This window comes from Sturnira hondurensis, unplaced genomic scaffold, assembly GCF_014824575.4.
Source record: "Sturnira hondurensis isolate 20B ecotype Veracruz unplaced genomic scaffold, ASM1482457v3 Scaffold0000780, whole genome shotgun sequence".
NCBI classification, from domain to species: Eukaryota; Metazoa; Chordata; class Mammalia; order Chiroptera; family Phyllostomidae; genus Sturnira; species Sturnira hondurensis.
Genome location: NW_028073411.1, coordinates 3,658,956 through 3,680,914, shown reverse-complemented (window position 1 = coordinate 3,680,914; position 21,959 = coordinate 3,658,956). Strand labels below are relative to the sequence as shown.

Here is a 21,959-nt window from a genome sequence, read left to right as displayed (position 1 = left end):
AGAGGTAAGAAGTTGGCCTCAGACCTTTCTGGGCGAAAGAACTCACCGGGAGAAGGCAGCGGGTGAAGGGTGGGAGACACACAGAGAGAGGTCGTGGGAAATGAGGAAGAGGGCAGTGCATCCGTCGGCCATCGCTACGGTGACACTCTGCCACAAATCATGCAAAACCCAGTGACCTGTGTTGAGCACTTATTTCCTGCTCGAGTGTCTATTGGGCTCAGCTGCTCTGTGCTAGGCTCTGCTGGTCTTGGTTCTCACTGGTGGGTAAGGTCCCCAATCTGCTCCATGTGTCTCTCATCCCTTTGGGACCGGCTATAAAGTGAGGAGGAATGGAAACATTTAACGCCTCTTCAGTCCAGGGCTCACAACTTGCTCCCTATCACATCCCCCCCCCCAATTATTTTGGCCAAAGAAGCCACAGTCCATCTCAGTATCTCTGGAGCAGGAAAGCACGTGTTTCCCACGGGAAGGCGTGGGTGCCCAGGGGAAGGGTGCTGGTGGGTGGTAATGGAATCTTCCACAGGCAGCCGGGGTATCAAAGGCCCTCTTCCCCAACCTCACAGGGTCCCTCCCAGTGAACTCCTCCCCTTCGTCTGTATTGGGTCCTCACAGAATTAGGACAACGAATCTCAAACAGGGGCCGGCGTCTGTAGGCCCTGTTACCCTCTCACCAGAACAACTTCATTCTGTGAAGGATTTCCCATCACTTGTCCTAAATTTCAGGGCACCAGGCCCTACTCTGTTTCTCTGGGCCCAAATCAATCCGATTCCACTTCCCTCTCTGGACCTTTATATTCTTGGTTCAGATACTGGAGGGCCAGCATCCCTCGGGGTAAAAACCGAGCCATTGTACATGGTACCTGAATTTCTCAAAATCCCCCCTGTGAAAACAAGGGGACAAGGAGCTCCAGTTTCAGACTCACCTTAACGGGATTATCTTTCCCACAGGAAATTCAATATCAGTGGTTATTTTCATAGTTAATCAGTGTATTTTGTCATGGCCCAGCTAAAAATAAGAAATTGACAGATCAGAACTGACAAGGGCAGACCTAAACACATTTCCCTGTTTGCTCTGCAGTGGGCATGCGCAGAGCCTCTCACCTTTGGCTTTGATCTTGAAGTTTGCTGGCGGCTAGGCACCCACCTAGGGAAATAAAGGAACAGGACCGGCAAGGGCTGCGGGACAGCAGCATTTTTCTTCCCCTGGTCCTGCCGTTTCCTGATTACAGTGGGCAAGAGCAGAGTGCCTGCCGCCCACCTCGGAGGCTAGTGAATCAGCTGGACCCGGTTCACATTATGAAACACTCACCCCTGGGAAACCTGCTCTGCGGTGCCTGCCAGGGGCGGGGCTGCCAACCTGACCTCCTCGCTCCCCAGGGCAGCTGGGCAGCTGCTGCCTGGACCCATCCACTCGTGCACCACGTGGGCACTGAGAAAGGAGGGAGAAGCGCACAAGCGTCTATCACTAAGTCATGAGCATAGCGAAGGAGCCTCAGAATGAAGAATGAGCAGCATGGCCTTCCCGGTTTCATGGGCAATGAAGCCCTGGTGAATCCACTTTTAAAGGATGGGGGAGGGGCTGGGGAAAGGACAGACCTGTCACGTGGAATTCATCTCCATCTGGGCTTTCATTTAAGGGACCTGGGGGCTGGTCGGTGCCATGGGCACCTACCTTGGGCAAACCCTGGGCGGAGGACCCTGGGGAAGATCAAGAAAGAGCACCAGGCTCGCTCTCCCCTCGGTGCTTTGGCCCTATGGCTGAAGACAGGAGCAACACCCCAGCAAGGCTAACAAAGGCAAAGCAGCGTGGTCAGGTGGTGGTGGGTGGGTGCGTCGTTGAAGCCAACAAATATTCACTGAGCATCGACTGTGTGCATTTTCCTCTTTACGGAGCTTGCCAGAAGCCAAAGTAACGATCCCAACTGAGACTCACTGGTGAACAAGGTCAGCTGGCCCCTTTGAGTGCCTTTGTGGGGGTAAGCGACCTCCTTTACTCTCCGCTTCCGTCAGAGGTGGACACTGGCCTCCCACAACACCCCCCACAGCCGCGGTCTCAGAGACAAAGGTCCTGAGGTCCAGACGGGGGTTGTTCACTTGCCCAAGGACTCGGCTGGCCCGCAGAAGGATCCGAAATGAACCCGGTGGTCTTCCTTGTAGCTGCCCTATACACACCGTGCCGCCTTCCTGCTTGTTCGTAGAGAAGTACGCTCCGAATTAGCTAGGATGTGCTAAATTAGCCAGCGTAGCTCTCCTTGGTCATGCCACAGTTCTTTCATTTACCCCACAAAGTCTGTGGAAAATTCTTTCCCCTGTCTGGACCCCTTTACTCCTAGTTCAGTCCCAGCCTGTGACTCAGTCGCCCCCTAATGGCTCACAGGTAGGCGGCTGGGGTAAGAGCTGCTGCCCATCACTTTTTGTCCTGGGAAACAGGGAGTCAAACCTGCTAAAGTACAGAAAGTTCCAGAACAGAGATTCTGAAAGCGCATCCCATGACCCACCTGCGGAAATACCACCTGCGGAGTCTATGAGTCCGGCACGGTCCTGGGACCCACACCAGGCTGTCAGGACGAGGCGGGAACCTGTGCTAAAGTCTTCCCACGTTCTCCTGCAAACTGGTGTTTGAGAGGCAAGGTTTCACATCCTTTTACTTCTTACCAGGAAATCCCTGGGGGAGTTGGCCTATTTATCTAGTTATAAGAACCTACACCTTCAAAGGGCAGGGTGGAGTGGTATCTGGGAGATTTGAATGGCCAATGTGAAGTCGTTGTGAGCGTGCGAGCGCGACCTGAGACCCTGCTCTCCTTCTCCAGGCCCAGGCGGAGCTTCCTCGGGCGCTGGAAGCTGGCCTCTCTGCTCCCTCACGCGTCCCACCTGCCAGTGCGCGGCGACCTGTTCCCTGGCCGGCAGCCCTTCGTGCACCAAACTCAGAGAAGAGTCCAGACTCAGGCCCCTACTTGATTCCCTACAGGGGACTCACTTCCCCACGGGGGGCATTCCTTGGTGAGTCCCACTCCTGAGCCTTACTGACTTGCCCCTCGTCTGAGGGGTCCAATGGACACATACGCACTCCGCCTTCTTCATGAGGGGTGTGGCTCTGGGCGGGCCTCTCACTGTGAGTCCAGACTGTAAAGTGAGGTTAATAAAACCTGCCTTAAGGAGCCGTGAGGGCAAGGAAGAGACATGATGTCGAAGGTGCGTTCTGACAAGGCCACGGACCAGAGGGACGGTGCATTTTATGAGAACACAGGGAGAGACGGGCCAGGACTTCATGGGCACAGTTATCTGTGCCCGTTTCACAGAGCTGTGAAATCAGGTGATTGAAAACTCTGTGTTGGCATTACAGGTAGAACTGTGTGCCCCCAAAATTCGTATGTGAAGTCATAACCCCCTGGTACCTCAGAATGTGACCTTGTTTGGAGATGGAGTCATTGCAGACATAATTAGCTCCAACCAGGTCATGTGAAGATACACACAGAGATGGGGTGATCAGTCCATGAGCCACGGAACGCCAGTGACTGCCAGCAAAGCGCCAGGAACTGGGAGAGGCCTGGAGCAGACTGTCCTCACAGCCCTCAGGAGGAACCAACCCTGCCGACATGCTGACCTTGGACTTCCAGCCTCCATAACTGTACGGAAATGAACTTCCGTTGTTTAAGCCTCTGAGTTTGTGGTGTTTTGTCACCGATGAACACAGCCACTGCTCTAACGTGACAGTCTCTGTCCCCAGGGGTCTGCCAGTGGAGCTGTGGCAGACATGGGTGACCTCGGAGAAAGGACATCATGCTCTCTCCGCGCAAACTGAGTGCAGCCTGGTTGAAAACAGTATTTCAGGCGACATTAGAGTAACAGAGAGGTCTCCACAGGGTAGGCTGAGCAGCGGATTCAGGAGAGACGGGCCTGCGTGTGGATATTTATGGTATTTCAGCTTCCGATGCTGTACATTCCTGCTGCTGGGACCACCGCCTTCCCGTCAGCCTTTCACGTCTGTGCCTGAGCCTCAGCCCCCAGGACTCAGCCCCCTGACTGCCAGCACCGTCCTTGTGACTACCCAGAGCCGTGGAGCCTGGTCACACTCCGTGCCCCCCTCACCGCAGCCTTGGCCGGGTGGCAGCTGTCTCAGGGGAGAGACACTGGGGCAGACAGAAAGGCCCGTGAAGTCGTCCACATCCTGATTCCCAGAACCTGTGGGTGCGTTACCAGTACCCAGGTGGAACGGACCAGTGTAATCACAGGGGCCTTATAGGCGGAGACGGGAGGGGGGATCAGAGTCAGAGAAGGAGCAGAGGTGGTGCGAGCAGAGAGATGGGGAAGGGTGAGGGAGAGAGAGAAAGGAAAGAGAAAAGGAGGGGCCAGGGAGAGCAGGGGGGTGGAGGCTGACTAGAAGATGCTGTGCTGCTCTCCTTGAAGATGAAAAGGACAGGAGGCCTCAAGGACCTGAAAAAGGTAAGAAATGGTTACTCTCCTAAATTGTCCAGAGTGACCTCTGTCCCCCTAACACCTTGGTTTTAGCTCAGGGAGATGCAGCTCAGACTTCTGGCCTCTAGAACTGTGAGATAACACATTCGTGTTGTTTTGAGCAACAGAAACAAACACAAGCAGGATCTTTTGACTCATCTCCGAGTGAGGGCTGGCAGGGACGGTGGCAGGCTCTCCCTGCCAGAGACACACATGCAGAGGCAGGCAGCCCTTTCCTTCTCCCAAAGTGGCTCCGGGCCCGCTCTGAGCCAACCCCGCCGTCCTGTGTGGGCTGCTCTGGATCACACGGGCTTTGTCGCCTGTCAGCCCACTTCTGGACCTTCCTTCCCTGCCCCTGCTCCGCTGACCCCCTGGATTCGGCTGTCAGATTCAGCAAATGATACAACAGTGCACAGGACATGTTCTGCGAAAACATTACTCACTGCTCACCTGAAAGGCAGACCTCGGTGGCATCTTGCCCTTTATCTGCCAACCCTGTGCCAGGAAGGCTCCACGGAGACACCTGCAGAATTAGGTCTTGGGAGCTGCTGGTCCCGCTCAGGGGAGTTTTTCAGCCAAAATCCCCTTAGTGTCCTCACCTGCCCATCTCGTGTATTTGTTTCCTGATTGTTTTCTTATTGAGGGACAGAATTAGAGGGAAAGACAGCAGCAGCTGAGGGGAGGAGATGGAGGAGTGGGCGGGAGGCCTTCGCGTGTATTTTCAGTTCCTGCTGGTGTTGAGGAAGGGCAGGGGCGTCCCTGGGGTTCCGTCTTCTGTGACCAGCTGTGACCAGCTGGGGCTGATTTCTGAGCTAGCCTTCTGAGCCCCTGCACCCTTCGGGGAGGGGAGGTGTCAGCTAGGGAGCTTCGACAGCAAATTGGTTGTCCACAGTTCTGCAGGCTGCAGATTCAGGGTCAAGGTGCCGGCAGGGCTGGTTTCCTCTGAGGCTTCTCCTTGGCTTGCTGATGATCACCCTCTAGCTGTCTCTTCCCATGGTCATCTCTCTGTGCGTCGTTTCCCTGGCTGCACAAAATCCGGGAAGGGCACCCTGGGTGTTGCCGACAAGCTGAGCTGCTGTCGTCAAATCGGGGCTGAGGACCCGGAACGGTGGGAGCTGGGGGTGGACCTTGCTGCAGTGGTTTACCCTGGAGGCGGGGCTTGGCATCTATGAAATCACAGACCTTTAATGCAGAGGTAGAGCCCAGCTGGGGTTGCCTCTGTTCAGCTGGAAATACTGGGAAACTCCAGTCATCCCGGATCGTCCTAGGGTCCTGGCCACGACTGCTTGGACAGGCCAGTCTGGAAGAGGCTGCCTCTCCGGGTGGGGCAGGGAGTGATTTGGGTTGTAGGAGAGGACACCCCCAGCACCCGCTGGCCCTCGCTGGGCTGCTGCAGTGCTGGCTGCAGCCCACAGCGGGGGCGTCTGGCGGGATGGGCCTGAATGAGGCTTGAGGGAGCTTGTAATTGAGAGCCTAACAGACGCTGATCAAAACCAAGAGCACAGCAGGCCTGGACATGAAGGCCCTGCACTCGTGAGGCCAAGCTTAATTGGAGTTCCTCGTTAGTCCTGATGGGAAACAGGCTGATCCTGCAGACCCCAGGATCACACAGGATGGGTCCTGGAATGGAGCTAATGCGTAAGCGGCTTCTGAGCCAGGTTCTGGAGAACCCCAGGGATTCCACGAAGACGTCAAGGAGCTGTCTCATAGCCCCCCTTCCTTCTACTTGACAACTAAGCTATTATCTCTTTCCTATTTTGTATGGGCTTTGATACAAAATTGCTCGGTGGGTGGGGAGGAGGTTTCTCTGTTACAATTTGGAAACGATCTGGTCCAAATACTCTCTTTTATAGATAAGGGAGTCTTGCGTCAAACATGTTTGGAAAGCCCTCAAGTACCACGCTCTGCTACGCTTTGGGGTTGTCACCGAGTGTAGCAAAACTGGCCCACAATCCCAGAAACCCTGAGCAGACTTCCTACATTTAATTGATGTCTTAGTCCGTTTGAGCGGCTGGAACAAACATACCATAGGCAGGGCACAGGTGGCAAACACAAGGCCCGCGGGCCAAATCTGGCCCTCCACTTTGTTTTATCCAGCCAGGCACCTTGTTTCTACCCATAGCAGCACCGAGCTCCTTGCCCTAGTAAAGCAGCAGTTCCATTTACACAGTCCTAAAATTACATTCGTCCCTTTGAAGGCAACTGCGAGGCTGATGTGCCCCCCACCCCCGTGAAAATGAGTTTGACACACCTGGGCCAGGTGGATGAAACAACGAATGTTTACTTCTCACAGTTCTGGAGGCTGAGAAGTCCACAATCAAGGCACCGGCAGACTTAGTGTCTGGTCTGATCCTGTTTCCTGGGTCATCACAAATGCCCGTCTTCCCACCGTGTCCTCTCACAGGGAAGAACGGGTGTGGGAGCTCTGTGGGCTCTCTCTGATAAGGGCATGAACCCCATTCACGAGGGCTCTGCTCTCATAATGCAATGACCCCTCAAAGACCCCATCAACAATCACATCGGGGGTTAGCTGTCAACACATGAATTGGGGGGGGAAACAAATGATCTGTCTTAGCAACTGAGTAGAACCAGTGGTCTGTTAGCCTTGGCTTTTATTGGCTTGCACAGGTCAATTGTTAAATTTTCAGGAAATTGGTAAGAAACACTCAAAATGTATCGCTCGCTGTTTATTTTATGCTCTCAATGTTAACTGTATCGGCATGGTGGAGTTACCACGAAACGGTGTGCAGCTGTGCATCTCGCCCACGCTCCCCATTCAATCATGTCCCACTGGTACCTGGAAATTGGCCATGGAGTAATTATACCGCGGAAATCAGCACACTGTTACAGATGAAGGCGTTTTTTTAAAAATGGGAGGGTACATTGTTAAGCATCACTGGCTAGAACTGGGATATAAACTTATCCCTAAACCCAAAATTAACAAAAGGGAGTGAGGTTGTTATGTCTAGCACAGATTCACCACGATTTATTCCTGGGAACTGGACTCCCCCCCAGCTCCTCCCACCCCGCCCCCACCCTTGGCATAAGTGGGCCTCTACTGTCTGCTCTCTGATGATTCTGAGACATGAGATCTACCTTAATCATGTTGACAATTTGCCAAAGAGGTGAAAGCTTGTTGACTGATAGTATCTCTTGGCTTCCCAGTGAGGTAGCAAAGTGTGCTTTCTAAAAATAACCCTGGGGATGGCAGTTTCCAGGGCACAAGTGCAGAAAGCCAGCTCTGAATGCTCCTCAGCAGAGGTGCTCAGGGTGGGAGCAACTGTCTGGGGGTCGGGGGAGGGAGGATGAGGAGACAGATCCTCTTCCCGGGGTCCTTATAGGAAGGGAAATCACCAGCTGTTGAGTACTTAGACCACCAACTGTCACCTAACCCCAACCGCAGGCCACTGGCATTAGAAGGGGGCCCACTCCTGTCTCTGTTGTTTACCAGCTACCCGACTTTGGACATGTTACCAGTTCCTCTGAACCTTTGTTGACCTGTGAGATGTGGAAAATGATGCCTCATTTGGAGGGTGAAATTGGAAACCATATGTGGTAGACAGTCATTCATCCCTCCTGTGGGTGTCTGTGGTCACCGGCTGTCACTCGCGAATGCACAGTGCACACGACAGGCGTTAGTGAGCGTGCACACCCTCACCTGGGCTGCCTCTGCTGCAGCTGAGGGTTCGGTCCCTGATTTTCAGCAGGGATGCAGCTGGGGGCCCAGGGACCAGCCTCCCTGGGGTTGCTCTGGGCAGCTGTGACCAAGAGGGGCTGAGAGAGCTGTCTGATTCCTCCGGGGCCCCTGGCAGGGGTGTCCTGGAAGTCACATGTCCTCAGAGGTGCCTATGTGCTTGGGTACCAGGGGGCTCCTCTAACTGCAAAGTGGATGGGAAGCCTCTGGGGTCACAGGAGGGCGTGGAATAATCAAAGAGCGCATCCAAGTCCCACCACCAACCGCACAGCCTCAGAGGTGAAACAACAACCCCTGAGTTTGCACAGGGAAACAGGCACCCAGAGAGGCTGTAAGGTGTGTCTGGTGCCACGCAGCCCGTTAGTGATATGGCTGAGACTGGGACGCAGAGTTCCAGACCTGCAGTCGATGGTATATCCATCCTCTTGCTCCTCAGAGGAGGCGACTGTCGCCAGTGAACTTGGAAGCAGGACCGAGTACAGTGTGGAGGCTGAGAAACAATGTGGCTGCCCAGTCGGCCCCACCCTTTGTCAAGCGCTAGGGCACTCACAATGACGGCAGCCTGTGGTTAGGATGGCGTGCCCTTCCCAAGGGCGCAGGGAAGAAGGACTGGCCTTGAGGAGCGACTCCACCCAATTTTCTTCCTTCGTTCCCCGCCCTCCTCCCCTCACACTCACTGCGTCCCTGTCATGTGCCGGGACCAGTGCTGGGCGCTCATCGATTTATGCTTGCCTGACCCCTCTTCCTGCACAAGGAGGAGGACCCAAGAGTCCCCCCAGGCTGGGCTTCTAAGAGCTGGGGTGGGGTGTGGCCTTGTGGGACTGGCCCCCAGCTGTGGGGGCTATTTTAGAACTCCCAGAATCTGTGTTCCACTGGAGAGCGGTCAGGCACATAGCGGGTGAGAGACATCTCACCTGAAAATGCAGAGGGATCTCCCCGAGGGAGGAGATGAGGGGCTGCCAGATGGGGCAGCAATGGATGGGGTGCGGGAGGGCTGGGACAGCTAAGGGCCAGTGGGGCTTCAATAATATGCACCGGCATCATGAGTGGGCGGGTACTTGAGCATGGATTAGGGGCAGGGTCACGGTGTCCTACTGTTCTAAAGGGAAAGGGGAGCAGGGAGGAGCAAAGCAGAGGGATGCTATACACCAGGGGTCCCAACCCTCTATCCCCACTCTTTTATTGTTAAAAAACAAACAATGTGAACATTTACCACCTTAACCATTTCTAAGCGCACAGTCAGTAATGTTAAGCATCTTCACATTGTTGTGCACCGGGTCTCTAGAATTTTTTTTACCTCACAACACGGAAACTACGCTCATTAAATACTAACCCCTCCTGCCCCCTCCAGACTGTGGCAACCGCCTCTCCACTTGGTTACAAAGATCTTGACGACTTCAGAGATTCCATGTGGGTGGAACTGTGCAGTGTCTCTCCTTTTCCCTAATACCTTTTTATCTGTGCCTTACACTGTCCCATTAGTAACATCTCTAGTTGTACACACACACAGAGAAAAATCAGAGGCTGCAAATGCTCACGCAGCCATAAGATTTCAGTGGGGAAAAAGCCCTCCAGAAATTCTGGTTCTGCCCCCTTCTCCCGAGAACATGTCCTCCTGGCTGAGAATCACCGCTGCGGATGGAAAGAGGGTCCCCCAAAAGCACAGGAGGCAGAGCAGCAGTCAGGCACAAGATTTATTGAGCACTCGAGGTGCGCAGACTACTGGCTAAATCCTGGAAGGAAACACGGTGGAGGTTGCAAAGCTACCATCACTGGCCTCACGAAGATTACAGGGTAAGGGAATGGAGGGCACACGGGTTAAGCGTTCACAGACACGTGACATCAGCCACACAGCAGCATGCACTGTGCATTCACCGCTGCATGTTTGTAGTGAGCGATGACCGGTAACTGGGGCGCAAGCAGCCACGGGACACACGGTTTCAAAAGATCGAAGTTGCACTCGGGTCGTAACTTACCACTCTGCCGATGAGCGGAAGCTACCAGAAGACACTAGAGCATCCCAGAAGCTTGGTGAAACTATTTTCTTAACTCTACTGGTCATTTTATTTCACATTCAAATTGGTAATCCACTTTGGCATGAAATAAGGGTGGCTAGCTCAACAAAATACTGCAATGTTTTAATACATGTTAAATACTGGAATACTTTGTTTTAATTTTTTTTACCAAAAAAAAGTAAAATTAGCCTGTTGATAGTACCATTCCCAAAGGCCAGGCAGAGATTCCGAAAGTTAATTTCAGTTTTCTTTATTTTGTTTTTTTAAGCTTCCATTATGTAAAAGACTTTCCAAGAAATTTAGTGGAGAGAAGTGTTTTATTGGTCTGTATCTTGGAAATTTTGTTTATATCTTTATGTGATTCAAAAATTATCTTATATGAATGTATTTACTGCATGGGATATTAGTACTAATACTAAAAATTGATTTGTTGTTTATCTGAAGTTAGAATTTAACCAGATAATGAGTATTTTGATCTGCTAAATCTGACAGCTTATTCTTAGGTTATTATACCTTTACAGCTTTGGAACTCACAGAAGTTCCCAAGAAAGCGGTGGGGAGGGCAGCTAATTTATCTTGGTTTATTTGCTAACACTGTCAGAAGGAAGAGCTCCTTTTTTTAGCAGAAAATTTGTAGATTTTGTAAGACTTGCTCAAATATTGGAGAAATTTTCAATTTCTCTTACCTTTTATCATTACCCTTTAGCAGTACATATTTTAGTCACCTGAATTTTTACTTTGAAATCTTTGAGATGATGGCTTATAAGTGTCAACATTATATTGGAGTCTGAAGAATAGAAAGACTGACATCGGAGGACTGACTCCTACAATAAGGAGTCATGTCCTCAAATCTCTTTTCCTTTAGTATGTTCCCATCCTCCCAGCTAAAACAAATCATGCAATGTCCCTTCCTCCATTCATCATCACCGCTCACCAGCCTTCTTCCCTTTCTCTCTTCCGAGTTGTTTTTTTTTTCCTCTATAATAGACACCAGTGGCCAGGCTTGGGTCATGGACAGCTACCGCCCCATGGAAACAAGAACAAGCAAAGCTCAATTGTCAGATGCTTGGAGCCAGGGAAGCTAGAGCTTACTTTGTGGGGTTTTTGTTTGTTTGTTTTTTTACTTCCCGAACTGGCATGCAAAGCTGTTTTATGTCTGTGTTAATTTATTTAAGCAGACAGGACAAGGATGGCCACTTGCCTGGCCCCCAAGAGAGAAGTACTGGGATAGACTTAACTGACACAGTCTATGCTAGAAGTGCATTTCTTGTTATCTAAATGTGTAGCTTACATCTTATTTTATATTGAGATTTCTTATTGGGGGAGAGAGATTTCAACACTAATTTTGCAAAGAAAAGTTCACATGGAACTTCAACTGTTGTAAAGAAACATAAAAGTGTAACACTTGCTGAATTCCAACATCCAATCACTTTTTTTTTAACACACCAAAGAATATAGACTTATATATGAGGGATATATACGTTCGGCTTACACATGCACATAAAGTCAGTACAATTATTGGCAAGTACATGGATTGTATTTAAAGGCATAGACATCTTTGACATTCAAAAGCTGTTGAGCCCAGACAGGCCAGTGTCTGTTCTGAGCCCGACTGCTCATGCGCCCATCCCTAGCCACCAGATACGCAGGGGTTACAACTCTCCTTTGTACCTGGAGGTCTTTCTGGAAAAGAGGAAGTGCTGGATGAGTCTGAAAAATTAATCTGGTATTAAGCCATGGGATTTAATATCACCATGTAAAAGTGGAGTTAAGCAACAGATATTAAAGTAGAAAAAAATTTCTGTGCACCTTCTGGCACTTACTGTTCCTTATACAGAAGTAGGGTACCATTGGATCCAGCTATTTGCCTTATATCCTCTGTAATTTTTAGAAATATATATATAAATTCCAAATTCTATCACTGAGACAGTTCCTTATGCTATTCCAATGCTGGCATGCACGTCTGTCTCTGAATGCCGTTGACCGATCTCAAGAAGGTAAAAGTCAAGCTGTTCTCTCACTACAGAAAGAGCCAGAAGAGGGTCTGCTTCCTCTTCCCTTTAGTGGGCACGGTGGGTGTGGGGGGCGGGGGGCTACAGAATGTACATGAGTGACAGACTCCCCGGGCAAAGCAGCTCAGCGTCGGCGGCGCGTGGAAGTGCGTCACTATGGACTGAAAGCCCCTCGGAGAGGCTAGAACCTGCTAGAGCTCGGTACGTTCCACGTTCCCAACGGGACAGGCACTTGGCAATTTCATCCGCAGTGTGGACCCCGTCGGACTCCCGGCTCAGGCCCGCGGAGCTCTGTCTGCCTGACGGTGGACGTTACCGAAAATGTCCTACCTTGAACGTCCTGGATACCGAGTTCTGTCCCCATCCCGACAGCGCTGCCTTGGATGAAGGATGAGCAGGATGAGAAGCGGCCAGTGGAGAGTCCGCACAGCAAATGGAGCCTTTCTCCTTCCTCACGTCCCACCTCTCGCTCTTCCTCCTCCTTCCTGGGCTCTGCAGGGCGGCGCCCGCTCAGCTCACGGGGCCGGGGCGGAGGCCCCCACGTGGCTGTACGAGTACCTGCACAGCGAGGCCTCGGTGGTCCGGCCCTCCTCCTCCTCCCCCACCTCTGCCCTGGCGCCCGGCTGGCCCGGGCGCGGGCAGCAGCGGAAGGTGGCCGCGAAGCCGAGGCGGAAGCGTTTGTTCATGAAGCAGTAGATGATGGGGTTGACGCAGGAGGAGGTGTAGGAGAGCAGCAGGATGAAGGAAATGGGCGTCCCCGACAGGTGGCGCTCGGCGGAGGCCGTGTCGTAGGCGCGCCAGGCGTTGGCGCTGAAGATGGGCATCCAGCACAGGAAGAAGAGGACCACGATGACCATAAGCATGCGGATCACCCGCTTCTTGGCCATCAGGTTGGCCGCGGAGCTGCTGCTCCGGATGCGGCTGACTCGGCCGCCGCTGCCCGAGAGCCGCTGCAGCTCCAACGTGCGCGCGTGCGCCCGTGCAGGCTTGGCCTTCTGCAGGTAACACCCGTCGCTGTCCTCGTATCGACCGCTGCTTGCTTTCCTTTCTGCGTGGACAAGTGACATCACTTACTGTTCAGGGTGGGTGGGGCCAGATGGGAGGCACGGAGCACCAGCCCCTCCCTCAAGGGAGCCAACCCCAACTTGATCTGAAAAACGGGGCAGGCTTCCTTGAGCCTGCAGTGTGGATATCTGACCTATACTACTTTTCCCCAGAAGTGGAAAGCTACTTATGGAGAGCATTATGCTAAGTGAAGTAAGCCAGGCGGTGAAAGACAAGTACCATATGATCTCACCAATAAATGGAACCTAATCAACAAAACGAACAAGCAAGCAGAATAGAATCAGAGACATTGAAATAAAGAACGAATTGACAGTAGCCAGATGGGAGGGGGGAGGGGATAACGAGAAAAGGGGGAAGGGTCATTTAGGGACATATATAAAGGGCCCACGGACAAAGCCAAAGCATCGAGGGTAGAATGGAGGGTGGGAGGTGGGGATGGATGGGGCGGGGTGGATGGGGAGAGGGGGGAAATGGAGACAACTGTATTGGAACAACAATTAAAAAAAAGTAAAGCTGCTTCAAACTAACAAAATGGCAGATATCAATATGCCATTTGTCATACATCATATGGTACATAGCACTTGAAGTCTGTGTAGATTATAAGAACCAAAAGTGATTAAGGAATGGATGTTCACACTCGTTTCCTTCCCCCCTCCCCTCCCCCGACTTCCCCGTGGAAAGTTCGCGGCTCACTTGGTAAGCCTCCAGACCGCCTTTCCTATGAGGAACTAGGTTATGCACCAAAGTCAACCCAAACAAAGGCCTTGGGTAGGCTAAGCTATGTGCTGGGCGAAGAGCGAAGTGGGAGGTAGAGTGAGAAAGGGAAGAAGTTACGTCCGCCTGCGGAGGTGCTGGGGTAAATTTAAGCAGACAGTGGACTGGAATGAACAGGGCTGGGGTCAGGCTTTGTGACAAGTGCAGTTCGACAGTGGCGGGAGGAGACTGACTGGGGGATGGGAGTTAACAATTAGCTTGGGCTGCCGAAGGAGGTCCGTTTGAATACACCACCACAGAAAGTCTGGGCCAAACGGGTCCTTGCTTCCAACTGGGGGTCTGTGTGCAGCATCTCACCTTATTCCACTGGGCACCCTTTTGAGAGGAGCGATTGCCGCACTGCACAAATGCAGAAATAGAGACACTCGGTCTCACGACCGCGAGTTATGACACAGCCTGACTGTCCTTTTGAAAATCCCATTGTACTGTGGGTGTATCTAGTTAAGCTGCAGGAAACAAGCTGTTGGATCTTTTGGCATCGACAGACGGCTAAAAGATAGTTACCTCTTACAGACTTCTGGCTAGCGTCAAATTTTATTCCTTGGTAAAGTTCCAAAGAGATTAATCCATATGCCACCAACATCACAATTCCAGGAATAAGAAAGAGGATGAGTAACAGGAACGTGTGCCTAATAAAATAAAGAGAAATCCAATAACCAGCAATCTATTATTTCAAACTTGGATGGGATGGAAGAAACAGGGGTCATCTCCATCATAACTAGTCTGAGCAAACAGTGATCACTAGCATGTAATATCCTTGGAAATTTCATGTCATTCATTAGAAGGTATTTACTTTTTTTCCAGATAAAATCTCTTATGAAGGGCTCGTTAAACTAGAAAGGTTTGGTATGGTTCTGTGCCTGAAACAAGTCTATATATAAAACTAATGAGAGCTTAAAAATATGTGAATTTTGTCTTAATAAAGCTGTTTCGGGGAAAAACCCACAAAAAACGCTCCAAGCACTTTCATTCATTGAAGACGTAATGTGTCACACACTAGGGCAAGCATTTTATATAGATAGTATTATATTTAACTCCCATAATAACCTCTGAGGTAGGCAGTGTTACCAAAATGCCTCCTTTACAGTTAAGGAAACTGAGACTTAAAGGGACTTAGATAACTTGTCCAAAGTCACACAGCTCTGATGGAGGTGGGCTTCCCACCCAAGCACTATGATTCTCGAACCCATGTTCTTAAGCACATCAATGTACCCTTTGCTGACTTGGAGACAAGAGAATAATCAAAGCACAGGTGGGAATGGTAGTAGTCTCCTTGGGTTTGCATCGGACAGAATTCTGGCTGCTCCTGACACGGGCACAGCAGCGTGCTCGCGCTCGCGCCTGGTGCGGCAGAGCCCTGCTGTCTCTAAACATCTGATTCCCGAAGCATCCCAGTCTCCTCATTTAGGAGTCTGGCCCCTAAATTACTTCTGTGATCTGGTATGTGTAGGGTTCCACGGGGAGGCCATAAAATTGTCAGAGGCTCATGGTGTCTGGGCCATTTCTCATTTCAGTTGGACATGTTTTGATAGGATTCTTTTTCAAGTCCCTTTCATTTGTAACATCATTCTTTGTACGTATGTGTGTGTGTGTGTGTGTGTGTTACTGGGTTGAAATGAAGGGGGGAAAAGGAAGGCAAAGAAAGATTATCTCAGTTTTGAGCCATTTTGAAATGTCTAGCTCCCTGCTTCTGAAACATGCTTGGAATTTAGTGACATAATACCCTGCATTTGTGCAGCCTTTTAAAGGATATTTAATGATGTTTTTATACACACACTCTCATTTTAATCTTACAGCCACACGATGAGGTAGATTAAAACTATCTGTATTATTAAGCCCTTGTGTAGATAAACTCTACCCCAGAGAGCTTATGTGAACTCATCCAATGTCACCCAGCAAAGAAACAGGGATTAGACTCTTGCCGTTTTGTTTCCGGTAAAGTGCTCTGTGCAAGCCTACCGCTGCAGCGCTGAGAAAACCCACCCGGGATCTAGGACTCAACCTCCATTTTCAATTCTTAGAGAATCAGAGCCCCCCAAATTATCTAGCTCCAAGCCCTACTCAGTCACCTGAGACACACTGCATAGTGGGTAAGCACAGAGGCTCTGTCTCTTCTAGGTTTGTGATTTGAACACTTACCTCCCATGTCCCACTTTCCACATCTGTAAAATGGGTGCGATAATAGCATCTACATTTTGAGAGGGTTAATTGCATGAACAGGTGTCTGACATTGAAAATAGAGCACTCTTAAGTGTCTGCTACTACTGTTATCCTAGAAAGAGGTTAAAATGATTCCCCAAGTGTTTTCAGGAAACTGATCTCCCAGCGACTCCAGAGAATACATTCGAGGTTTTAATGAAAACTGCAGAATTGTACCAAGTGGTATCAAATGAATGAACACCAGGCAGCCTTACCAGGATTGCTGCATCACACCGTTCGGCAGTAGGAAGCGGCACATGTTTGCCGTCCGGTTATTTTTGGTGAAAGGCACCAAGTTGCTGTAGATTGGGTACGGAGTCATGATGGTAAAGGAGAGGCACCAGGTAGCTGCAATCACCTTCAGAGCGTGGGATTTCGTCTGCCAGACCCGGGACTGTAGGGGTTTGCAGATCGCGCCGTATCTCTCCAGAGATATGGCGACCAGATTAAAAGTGGATACACTCACGGAGGTGCCTGGGAAGGAACAAAGGAGTTGGTTTTGTAGGCTCTGAAACCCAAAGTTTATTTGCATGTAAGCTTAAGCATATCTGATCAGCACAAGTTTGATATCAAGAGGAAATTGCTCAGAGGGTAAGGCAATTTCATGTATGTATATTTAAAAAATGGCTTATTCCCAGCTTTGTTCTAAAAAGGGTTTAAGAATGCAGTTAAAGGAATATATTTGCCCACTTTCAGATAAGTATATTGAACTTGGATTACAACCTAACTACTTCTTGCACTGTTTCCCTAATAAATAACCAAGTGGGTAAAATGTATTCCTACCCCACAGAGGAGATTGGGAGGGGAGGTCACAGAGTGACCCTCAGGCAAGCTCCGGTTGAGTTGCATAGTTATGATCTGCATAGTTAAGTTGACCTCATCGCCCAGATTCTCAAGGACTGTGACCCTACAAGGTCACTGGGGTCTGAGCTAAGGGCATTAACACTCTTTCCAAAGATTTCTAGTACATACTGTTTGTAGGAGTGAGACATTCCAACTTTAAAATGCAGTCTGTTGAAAAAACACAATAAACAAGGTTGAAGAGGAAGACTCCACACTAGAACTCAAGGTTTTTCTCTGGATGGGGGACCAGGGTCTTCCTCATATTTTTCTTGCTTTGCTGTGTTTTGTGGATTGAGAATGCATCAGCAGTGAGCAAGACATCAAAGCATCTCATTTAAAAAGAGGCATGGAGCTGTAGGCAAAAAAGCTTAGTTTTCCTCAACTTCTGTGTTCCACGTGTGTCTGCTTATTATAGGCTCATATCCCCTTAAGACTCCCTTTAATTTTTCATCCATGAATTCTGTCAGTTCTTCTGATTCTGACAGTGATATTTTAAACCTTAGACTTGATCTGAGTTTGGGAGCAGAAGTTCTTAGCCTGGGGCCTTACGTGGATATAAACTAATTCTCTGAGACTGTGTATGAAAATGTTCTTTTTCTAGGGAGAATATCCATAGCATCTCTTAGAGACTTAAAGAACACTCTAATCCCCAAATCATTAAATATTGGGTTGGCCAAAAAGTTCATTTGGTTTTTTCTATATAGTGGCTCTGGTAGTGCTTAGTTGTCTTTCATTTGAAACAATTTTGTTAGATTGTATTGTGACAGCTGTCATATCAGCATGCAGTAAAAACAAACTTAAAATTGGTGGATTTTTAGGCCCTGGCTGGTGTAGCTCAGTGGATTGAGCACAGGCCTGCGAACCAGAGGATCGCGGTTCGATTCCCAGTCAGGGCATATGCCTGGGTTGCAGGCCGGTTCCCTGCAGGCCAACTCCCAGCAGGGGACGCACGAAAGGCAACCATACATTAGTGTTTCTCTTCCTCTCTCCTTCCCCTCTAAAGATAAATAAAATCTTAAAAAATAAAATAAAAAAAAATTGGTGGATTTTTGTGCATCCATTTTACTATTGAGGGTCGAAGAAAACACAACATTTTAGGCACATTATGCTTTATTATTTCAAGAAAGGTAAAAACACAACTGCAATGCAAAGAAAGATCTGTGCAGTGCGTGGAGAAGGTGCTGTGACTGATCAAACATGTCAAAGTGGTTTGCAAAGTTTCTTGGTACTATTGACACTTTGACCAAATACTTCTTTGCTGTGAGACTGTCTTATGCATGGGAAGGTGTTTGGCAGCACCCCTGGCCTCTACCCACTAAAAGTCAATAGTGGGAGTTAGCCGACATACTTAAAATATCCAAATCAGTAAAGTTATTTGTGAAAATGAAAAAAATGTGTGTTTTGTTTTACAGAAAAAATGTAATAGACTTTTTGGCAAACCCAATTAAAACTCACGCTCTGAGACGGGATTTGCTGTATTTCCCTGGACCTAAGGAGGCAATGACATTGAGATTGGAGAACATAGCCCCTAACTCCTCAGGGTCAAGTCTATATGGTGGGTCCACAGTAATTATAAACCCACCACCAGGCAAGCATCCCTTTTTTTACTACATATTAGGAGTTAATGAATGTTGACTGCTAGCAATGGCATTGGAAAGAACTCAAAATTAAGAACTATAATCGCTGGAATCGGACATCCAGCAAAACCATTACAACATTGCCAACACTTTCAGGATCATCTTGCTTTTCATTTTAGTGATTTTTAAAAGCATTTTTTATTGAGGTGAAATTCACATAAAATTAACTGTTTTACCGTGAACGATTTTATGGCATTTAGCAAGTTTTAAATTTCCTTACACTTATCCTGGCTTAAGAGTCTTAAATAATATTATTGCAAGGTATAGAGGGACCGCTTTTCAAGCCCACAGTGCTCTGAAATGCTGCTTCATTGTTGACCAGCGATCCTTTTCCTTTGTAGTCTGTTTTCATTTTCAGAGGACTGCGACATAGAGTGACACTTTCTTGGTTATTCGTCTGTGGCACGCAGGTCACGAATTTGTCATCGTTTTGTCAGTGCTGGCTCCCACTTCCTCAACGGGGAGAAATACAGGCTATTAAAGCTTTCTGGTCAGTGAAGACTGGCCCAGCGCAACTCAGCTCTGGGTGTTCTGCAAGGCTCAGTCAGGACAAATACCAGTCCCTCCCATTTCCCACCTCTCCTCTTCCCAACTAGTCCTCAGAACAGGCAGGGGACAAGGGATATGTCTTTGTTCAGCTTCGGGAGTGCTGTCGCAGCTGGCAGACTGCTGAAGTGTACTCATTCACCGCAGTGTGCCTACGGATCCGGGTTCAACCCCCAGCTCTGCTGCTTCCCACCCACGGGTCCAGGGGCACGTGATGAGCCTCTCTGTGCTTCTGTTCCCTCCTCAGGGAGACAGTGGAAAAAAAAACTGTACTTAGGGTGTTTGGTCTATAAAATAAGATCGTGGAAGTACAATCACTAAGCATAGCATCAGGTGCATAAAATGTACCAAAAATATTAGCTCTTATGATTTTTATCATCATCATCATAATCACCATCATTTTGATTGGCACAGTCAGAGAGCCACATGGCCAATCAGGGTCAACTTAGGGACCCCACCGCCCCCATGAGCAAATTTGACTCCCCTCTCGAGGCCAAGGCCTGGAAAGTGAACCCACAGCAGGGAGTTGAGAGCTGGGATGAGCACGCTTTGCAGATAGCCCCTGTTCCCCAGGAAAGTAAGGGCAACACCAGAAAGAACCCTCCTGCACCTCCCTTACCACCCCAAAGCCATGGCTCGGGTTGGGTAGAGCCCAGGATGCAATCAACGGCTTTCAGAAGGCGACAGAGCAACGCACATCTGTCTTTCTCTAACAGAAACAGGCCAAACGATCCTCTTCTGTGGTTTCTTATCAACTTATTCCACTCTGAGAAACCGACCTCTGAAACGTACCCCTGGGGACTGGCTGCTGGGGATGGCGAGGACTGAGCTGCCCTGCAGCCAGCACCTGTGTCCTGGCCCACGGTCCCACACAGCCCGATGTTTCATCTCTTATATTCAGCAGGGCTCCTCCACTGAGGCTGTCAGGGGTTTGGGAAGGTCTGGGACTGAGTGGGGTCTGGGGTGAGCTCCGGAAATAGTCACCTGTGGTAACTCACCCATGAAGTAGGTGGTGGTTTTACAAACAGCACTGCCAAAGATGAAATCCTTGAGCAGGTTGGGGATGAGGTTGAATGGCATGCAGAAGAGGCAGAGCATGAGGTCGCTGACGGCCAGGGACAGCAGGAAGATGTTGGTGACAGTCCTCATCCTCTTGTTCCGAATCAGCACCGTGATGACTAGTGTGTTCCCCAGCACGCTCAGCAGAAATATCAAGGAGTACAAGAGAATCTGCACAGCTGGCTGCCACTCTACAGAGAGGAGCAGGGACAGGACGGAGGGATGGAGGTTATGAGAGCAGAATGCTAAAACCTTCGTACATGAAGCCAACAGCTGTTTCCTCCCGACCGCCCCCCCCCTCCGCCCACCACACAGGGGTGTGATTCTTGAAGCCAAGCTATTCCTGCTCAGATAATATCCTGCAGAAACAAACTGCGGGGAGTGGTGATTCTATTGCTTCTAAAAGGTCGGTTTGTTGAAGGATCACTCAGGGACCCACTTTCTTAAGAACAAAGCTTCTCTGGTGAATAGGGTTTGCTTTCTTTTTCCTAGCTGCTAATCATTATTTAATCACTTCTTCACGCCGGATTTGCCCGGAGAAAAGGTGACCGCTAGATAGTGACAGCATGCTCGTAAGTTGGAGCTTCCACACTTGCTTGTCCTGCCTTCTTGCTACACTTCAGGGTCCCCTCCTGCTGCTTTTGTTCCCCCAAGTTCTGGATGCTGGTCCCCACTCTCCCGAGGGGACCGTGAGAATATTTGACTCCATTCTGCTTGTTGATCTCTTATCCAAACTTCTGAACAGACGACTTTATCCAGCCTTGTCTCACGAGGACATGGTCGTATTTTCTCTATCAGCCTTGCCTTTGCTGATTTCTCCCTCCACTTAATAGTTTTCTGAAATAAAATAACAGTCTCTGCTGCCTACCTTTGGACGGACGGGGCCGATCCAAGCAGAAAATCGTCTCATTTTCGATGCCTAGTTCGCAGGGAGGAGTGAAGTCGCTTCCATTCACAAGAAGGCTGTCGACCACATCCATCCTTGCCTGCGGCTTTCCACCCAGCACCGGCGAGCTGGCAGATTGCTCACTGTCACTCACTCACTCTAATGACCAGAGCGTCTCCCAGATGCGGCCTTCGGTGGAGGGGCGGGGACGCAGGGGTCTCCAGGTGTGGGCATTTGCAGCCATTCCTAAATGAAACTCGAGTTCACTGCCCTCTGTCCAGCTGGGCAAGCATTTGCACTCCTGTCTTGGAAAAGGCAGCCGATGCAAGCCAAGCCTGCTCCACCTTCCAGACCCACCCCTCCCATTCCTGGGCCCGCGGAGGGCCCTGAGCACAGCCTGACTGTGTTAACCCTTCCCAATGTGTTGCTGCTTTTACACACACGTAGACACACACAGGCGGGGACACAGGCACGCTCGCTCCCCCAGTCCCTCTCGTCTCTGCGTAGGAAGCTGTGACCCTCCCAGACATAGGCAGAGTGAGGCCCTAACTGGCCGAGTGAGACAGGAACAATTAACACAGTAACAGATATGATAATGCAGACCATCAGGACTAAAGGACACAGAGGGACTGTGTTTCTACCTCCTTATATAAAGCAATTAGTGCCTTTTTAGCCTTGGAAACATGCCCAGCGATGTGTGTGCATCTAACTGCCAGCTGGTGGTTAAGTGTTACCAACCACGTTGTTATTTCTCGTGGTCTCTGCTCTTGTTAA

General features: G+C 49.8%; 1 protein-coding gene and 1 long non-coding RNA gene across 2 annotated transcripts; both read right to left on the bottom strand.

The window, feature by feature from the left end:
• Positions 1–271: 271 nt before the first annotated feature.
• LOC118989748 (uncharacterized) lies at positions 272–2,583 on the bottom strand. The gene is made up of 3 exons (XR_005067079.1): positions 2,499–2,583; positions 924–1,006; positions 272–312 (listed from the first exon to the last, which is right to left on the bottom strand). It is a non-coding gene; the product is annotated as an uncharacterized LOC118989748 (long non-coding RNA).
• Positions 2,584–12,678: 10,095 nt separating this feature from the next.
• Positions 12,679–21,279, bottom strand: CCKAR (cholecystokinin A receptor). The gene is made up of 5 exons (XM_037050055.1): positions 21,168–21,279; positions 20,239–20,490; positions 16,430–16,688; positions 14,520–14,644; positions 12,679–13,224 (listed from the first exon to the last, which is right to left on the bottom strand). Exons 1-5 carry the CDS (start codon positions 21,277–21,279, stop codon positions 12,692–12,694), a joined length of 1,281 nt encoding a protein of 426 aa, XP_036905950.1. The 3' UTR covers positions 12,679–12,691.
• Between the last annotated feature and the right edge of the window lie 680 nt (positions 21,280–21,959).